Below are 7108 nucleotides of genomic sequence, written 5' to 3' on the forward strand. Positions count from 1 at the left end.
AGCAATAATAACTATCAATTATTGTGTACCGATTGTTTTAAAAAATAGCTTTAAAAATAAAAAAAAATAAGAAAAAAATTTTTATAACAAAAGGCTTCTATATACAATATTTTTAACTTTGTTTTTATCCCCAATATCACTAATTGAAATATCATGATCCAATAAACACCTAATATTGTCTCTATTTCTGACTCGGGAAATACTTGTATACAGTTGACCATGTGCAAATACAGGAGTTCTGAGATCGATGACAGCTCTATCGAGTGTTAAGCCTTGATAACTATTGAAGGTTGTCGAGTATGCTAGCCGTAAAGGGAATTGTCTTCTCTGTACTGTCCAAGAGCAATATTTTGGTTGAAACTCAAATACGATTCGGGGGAGACAGAAAACAGTTGTATCTCGTCGAATATTTTCTGCAGTAGATATCAATTCAACTTTGACAAATCTTTCATGTAGCTCTTTAATAACTACTCGGGAATTCTTAACCAAGCCATTCTCCAGTGATAGATTTCGCATAATCGAACAAACACACCCGACCTTCAAAATCAATTTGTGTGTAGGCACACCAGGCTCCTTCAACATAGATAGAAAATCTAGAATCTCCCCTGATGGTAGAATGTTGATAGCCGAGGATGTGAAGTTAGGGTCCTCTTTGATACAATCATGGCTGTAGTATATTCTTTCTGTAATAAATAATTATATCAGTATATTATAATTTTTAATTGGAAGGAAAATAAATATACATACCCTCCATTGTCGGGAATCTTTCAAGAATCGCAAGGTTAAATTGATCTACATTGATATTCAAAGGACTAAGGAAAGCATGATGGGAAACAATCGCTGGATTTTGCAATACTTCTGTGGGAAATAGAAAGTCAATTGCCTCTTCGATTGAGTCTAAAGACTCAATTAAATCCAGATTGACAAACGATTCATTTGATTCTTGACAGCCATCTCCAATTTGATCTACCCACTCGGCATATTCCAAATCAGAGGCATTTCTTATAGCTGTATCCAATCGTAAAATTTTGAATTGTTCCCAAAGATAGGATGATCGTATAGATGCTTCGAGTGTAGCTGTTGGTCCTGCAGATTTAACCACTGGTGCTACCTGTCGAAAGTCCCCTAAGCCAAGAAATACTTTGCCACCAAATGGTTTGCCATTTGCAAGCACGAGTTGCAAGAACTCATCTGCACATTCAATTGCTGCTTTGTTGGCCATAGGCATCTCCTCCCATATAATTAAGCTTGACTTCGATAGTAATTTGGCCCGATCTGATCTGATACTCAAAGTCGATTGTAGCTCCATATTATTCTAATATCGTAATGTCAGTAGCTGTCTTTACTAAAACCCCCTCATAGGATAGCTTTACTTCAACGACAGGAATACCAAATGCAGAATATGCAGTATGACCTCTCTCATATAGTGTAACACTCAAAGCTGTCAAACCAGTAATAACAACAATGTCTCCTTGCCCTCTTAGATAATTTACGATCGTATTTACAACATATGTTTTGCCCCGACCAGCTTTTCCATCCAGAAAGAAACATGTATGTTCAGGAATCTCTCCGATAGCTATTTTATCGATATTATTCATGATAGTATCAAAAGCATCTAGCTGTTGGGGTAATAACTGTTCCTGAGATGCTATTGCCATCTCAGTAAGTTTGGTTCTACGATGATCAAATGCAAGAGCCTCCATAGATATTTCATCTATGGGGTTTTGAGGTTGAGGTAATCCAAAATCAGTCAACCTACTGCCTTGAGCAGCAAGGTGTTTTGCAATCCCCTCCAAACATTTATTCATAACCATTATCGGAGAATCGTATTGGTCAAGATAATCTGCCGAAAGAGCCTCCTGATATTCCTCGAACAACTCAATAGCTGTAACTGGAATATTCATCAGGAGATGTGCAAACAGGAATCGTAGCTGATTAGGACTGCAAAAGCTTTGGACTGCTTCTGCCATAATTTCTTTACCTTCCGACTGGTTTTCGAAGAGACCTAATGCTGCTGCTGCCTCTTGAAATGTTGAGTATGTAATTCGATTGACAGTTTTTAGGTCCCCGAAACTATAAGCTGATCGATGCAGTAGGAGAGCTCATAGGTAGAATAATTCTCCAGTTCTAGGGGAGACTGTATCGATCCGGGCTATTGCTTCATTTCTTCTCCTAGCTCTTACAATAAACTGTGGATAACTATTGCATATCTCTTCAAGGAAATCGTTATCTTTGAAAATGGTTGACGACTTCGAGTAGGGAATCCACTTCTCGTAGTATTGAACATATGTCAAATCTTGGAATACTGTATTTCGGGGCCTAGAGAAATATCTAAGCAAAGTCGATGCTGTAGATTCCCCACCATCCTTTCGGTACATTTGATGCATGTTTCTTCCAGGTAGATGAACTGTAAGCGATTTGACTGCAGGCGATCGTTCTGTTATATGGTATTGCAGGATCCTCCATGCTGCCTCCGAGGCACACAGATACCTCGCATTGATATAGTCATTGATCTCGTCAACCTCATGCTGTCCTTCAACATTGAAAGAAAATAATGTTCGATCGGGTCCTTTAAACAAATACTTATACAGATACATGAAAATATTAACTGTAAAACATATATCGACATTAACATGACATTCTAGTAGCTTAGTAAGAAATGGCATATATGATGCTATCCATCGATCTTCTTCCTTTCTTCTTCTATACTGTACTTGACCATATTGATTAAGCTCTGTAGTTTCCTGAATCGCTTGTGGGTATCCCCAAATACAGGATCCATTTTTGTTACACCGACTGTTGAGAGAATTTAAATGTGTTTGGGGGTGTTGATTGAATCGTAGAACCAATTCTCGCAGGACAGGATCTTCCTCTTCTGTAGGTACTTCGGCAGAGACGATGGAATCAATACCTGAGAAAGGTAACTCGGGATTCACCTAATAATTTTTAGCATCAACCTCAATTGGGTTTTCGATTATCTTACTTTAATAACAATATGTGCATGTGGTAACCCCCTCTTTTGGAATTCTATAACCCGAACAATGTAAACCATCGTTCCTAAATGGCTCCGAATTTTGGCAATAGCATTCTCTAGCTTTGCTTTAAATACCCGACAAACAATAATTGGTATATCTGAAGCATTCTGTCCTGGATTCAACGGTACTTTAATTTCTGGCCAGTTAGGATTTGTTGTAATCGTGATAAAAAATGAGGGTTTGCCTCTTGACCGACAGATAGCAAGAGAGTCGGCAACCTCATTTGATGCCCATGCTCGGGAACCTAGGAAAGAGTTGGGTAGTGTCGTGCCTTTCTCGATAGGTAAATCTCCTTCTGCCTCTGCATTTGCAAATTGCTGAATGTATTGTCTCTCTCGCCCTTTTCATATATAGTCCAATCTTTCATCTTCCACTCTCGAGTGCATATCCACCAAGTATTCTCCACACAATCTACCAAACCTCATAAATCGGTTCTCTGTTGTGAGTCTGGCTCTATACCATCGAATTTGACTGATATCGGATTTGCAGTCCCAACCAGGTGTACCATGAGGAAAGAAAACAGGATATTGTAATGGCTCGTAAAGGGGACTTAATATACTGATAGCTTTTGGACGATCGAGGATATTGTTGTAAACCAATACACTCCGAGGATAGACTTTCTGTATATTATTGGCATGTATAATCGCACCAATTTCCCCACCACTTGTTGGTGTATATAACTCTAGTGCAAGTGGGGTATCTGTTGCAGTGGTAAATGCTGCTCGGAGATGGTAAACAAAAGGATTGATGTCTTCTAGTAGGTTTCGAAAGCTGTTAACTAGGGAGGAGGGTACACCAAGCTCAAAAGCTAGTGAGTCTCTTGAATCCTCATCGTGAAGGAACCATCGAATTGAATGTTGACCTCGATTGGAATCCAATAACTGATGGTATACTCGTCCTGTTATAGCAACATTTGAAGGTGTCGGTAACTGTCGAAATCCACCTGTAACTCCCAAAATTGAAAATGAAAAAATGTTATTGAGCTTGCGGCTGATCCTACTCAACTGAGAGTCATATTGCTCAAATTCAGTTTCAGTATCGGGTGGATATACTGGTAGGGGGGGTAATCGATATTTTCCATTAGTGCAACACCAACCATTATTTTCACTAGTTAATAAGGCTGCACAACAATAAGTGCATTGTTTTGACCAACTAATAATATATGGGCGGAGATGGGTTGTTTTTGTAGGTAAAATATCCCACCAATTGTTAGATATTGAATTTGTTTCTATATTGCTTTGGTTTTGTGTAGTTTGTCGGCGATTTGTGATTTCATGTTCAGCTCGGGAATTTAATCGCATCTCAATTCAGTCTAATTGTGAGCTGGAGGCTTGGGAGTTTCTATTTCTTCTTGCTCGGATCCGACTCGAAATCCTGAAATCGTCGGTTGATTGTCTGGAATTGGTTCTTGGCATTTTTGCAATAAAAATTGTATTTAATATAGAAATCTGTTCGATAAATTTCTAAAGAGAATACCCGATAGTTATATATATCCTTGGTAATAATACACTCTCCCGACTAAAATAAAATAGCTAACAATGACTCAGAAACCTATATATCTAATACTAAACTTATTCTACTCAGAACCAACATCCCCAATAATGTCATCCCCAATCTCTTCAAACTCGTCATCGACAGAACAGTCATTAGATACACTCAAAGCTTTCTTTTTGGCTGGTGTAGTAGGTTTGGAAATAGAAGATAAGCTAACAGTAATTTTTGGAGGGGGGGGAGAACTTGAATACAAACTTGAATCATCCATCGCAGATCTTTTCTGATCCCGAGCACCCCAAGATCTTCCAACATTTTTAGACTCCGATCTACTTGAGGTTTCTCCAACAGACCCACCCCCCAATCCCGATTGCATTACTGAAATATAATTTAATGACGACACTATACAACCAAGAAAAGAATGTGACGATGCATTATCAACGATGACTCTACCAACTAATTTCCCAGTGATTTGGATTACACTATCGATTTGGGGTAATTTTGTGCTCTCCCACCTCTTTCCTGCTGGTATGTACCACCTAATAACAAAATACTTTCGGGAAGCTGATTTGGAGGCAGCCTCTAAATCGTAATAGGAGGATCGTAAATCAAAGGATCTCCAACCAATAGGGAGAGACTTGATAGTACCCTTAGGTTGTCCTACAACCTTTCCGACTGAGTATATAGTGGCACAGGAGGGTGCAGGGGCTATATCATCAAATCGTGGATGTGTCGGGTCACCAGCAAATCTAAGTGGAAAATTATTAGTTCTAATATATTAGACAGTACATCAATTACTTACTCGCTCTTATTCAGTAAAGAAATAACAACTGGTTTGTCTTTACCCATATCGCAGAATCTGCCTGAACATATTCCAAAAGAGTTTTCGGTGGATTCTGTAAGAGAATCGCTGACAAAACAAATAATTCGGCATGGTATATCTTCCTCGTCGATTACTGAATTTGGTAGATCTTCGCTCCAGCAAAATAAAGTAGAATCGTAAATTTTGAGATAGCCAGTTTTGTCTGACTTGTTAGTGAATTCAAGCATGCAGTGAATTTCGGTAGAGGCATTCTCGTTGAATATTTGAGGCATCGTATCATAAAATATTGTAGGCAGAGAGTTTTGGAATTGATTGATTAAGCTAAAAAATAATGTGCGATCAAGAGTAACTTTAAACTAAAACTCTAACAATCAAACCTTTGACTAACCCTAATATCAATACCAACATTTAATAATATTTTGATTTGTTATCAATACCAATTCACGCACAAAGTAAATTTGCAGGAATCATTAAAAGAAAAAAGCAAAGTTCCCGATTTCAATAGAAAGAATAAGCAAAATACCCGAATCGCCACTAACATCATTAGCGGGAAGAAGCAATCGCCACTAACATCAATAGGGGGAAGAAGCAATATCTCCAAATTCAATAGAAGGAAAAAGTAAGGTCCTTGAATCGCCACTAACAATAATAGAGGGAAAAGAAAGATTCCCGAATCGCCACTAACATCAATAAGGGGAAGAAGCAATGTCTCCGAATTCAATAGAAGGAAAAAGTAAGGTCCTTGAATCGCCACTAACAATAATGGAGGGAAAAGCAAGATTCCCGAATCGCCACTAACATCAATAGGGGGAAGAAGCAATGTCTCCGATTTCAATAGAAGGAAAAAGTAAGGTCCTTGAATCGGCACTAACAATAATAGAGGGAAAAGCAAGATTCCCGAATCGCCACTAACATCAATAAGGGGAAGAAGCAATGTCTCCGAATTCAATAGAAGGAAAAAGTAAGGTCCTTGAATCGCCACTAACATCAATAGGGGGAAGAAGCAATGTCTCCGAATTCAATAGAAGGAAAAAGTAAGGTCCCCGAATCGCAAATTACATCAATACAGAAAAAAAAAATCTGGTCCCCGATTTGTTGCTTATATCAACAAAAAATATTATCAAAATATTACTAATCAAAATATTACTAATCAAAATATTACTAATCAAAATATTACTAATCAAACTACCAAGAAAAAGCAATCTAATACCTGGCCAATCAAAACCTTTAAATAACACATTGCATATCGGTATATCTATATACTTATTAGCTAACCGTAAATCATGAACCCTGACCAATAGGACCGAAAACAGTCAGATTGGCTATAAAATAATGCCCCCAATCAAACCCTCAGAACCAAAAATAGTGAAATTAGCTATTCAATAATGCCCCTAATCAACCCCATAGGACTAAAAACAGTGTGATTAGGTATTCAATAATGCCCCTAGTCAACCCCGCCCATGATGTTGGTTCAGACTTCATTATCTTTGCGAGCCCCGCTGTTTCCCTCGCTGGCCTGGATGATAACCGGTGATATATCACTTATACTTCACCTTCATAATAGGAGTAGCGTACCTACATTAGGCCTTCTGCTGCTCACCTCGTACATCCCCTTCTGTTGAGCTATTCGCTTCCGTTTCAGTTTCCTTCAGGTATAATCGAAATATTCTGCCTCTGTCAACCTTGAGCTGAATAACCTACATGCGTCCGTATCTCAACCAAACACCGCCGTAACGACCCTCGAAAATGAAGACATATC

The 7108-nt window shown here is 38.4% G+C and overlaps 2 protein-coding genes across 2 annotated transcripts; both read right to left on the reverse strand.

Moving 5' to 3' along the window:
• Positions 1 to 460: 460 nt before the first annotated feature.
• Positions 461 to 1970, reverse strand: H6S33_008808 (uncharacterized protein; the record flags this gene model as incomplete). The annotated part of the gene is made up of 4 exons (XM_044840149.1): positions 461 to 467; positions 533 to 683; positions 748 to 1315; positions 1374 to 1970. The coding sequence occupies 4 exons, from the start codon at positions 1968 to 1970 to the stop codon at positions 461 to 463; spliced, it is 1323 nt and encodes a 440-aa protein (XP_044687664.1).
• A 2641-nt stretch (positions 1971 to 4611) lies between these two features.
• Positions 4612 to 5275, reverse strand: H6S33_008809 (uncharacterized protein; the record flags this gene model as incomplete). The annotated part of the gene is made up of 1 exon (XM_044840150.1): positions 4612 to 5275. A coding segment is annotated over one exon (664 nt), but the record flags the coding sequence as incomplete, so codon positions are not given.
• Positions 5276 to 7108: the final 1833 nt, after the last annotated feature.

Source organism: Morchella sextelata (genome assembly GCF_020137385.1).
Source record: "Morchella sextelata strain SCLS chromosome Unknown scls_28, whole genome shotgun sequence".
Lineage (NCBI taxonomy): Eukaryota > Fungi > Ascomycota > Pezizomycetes > Pezizales > Morchellaceae > Morchella > Morchella sextelata.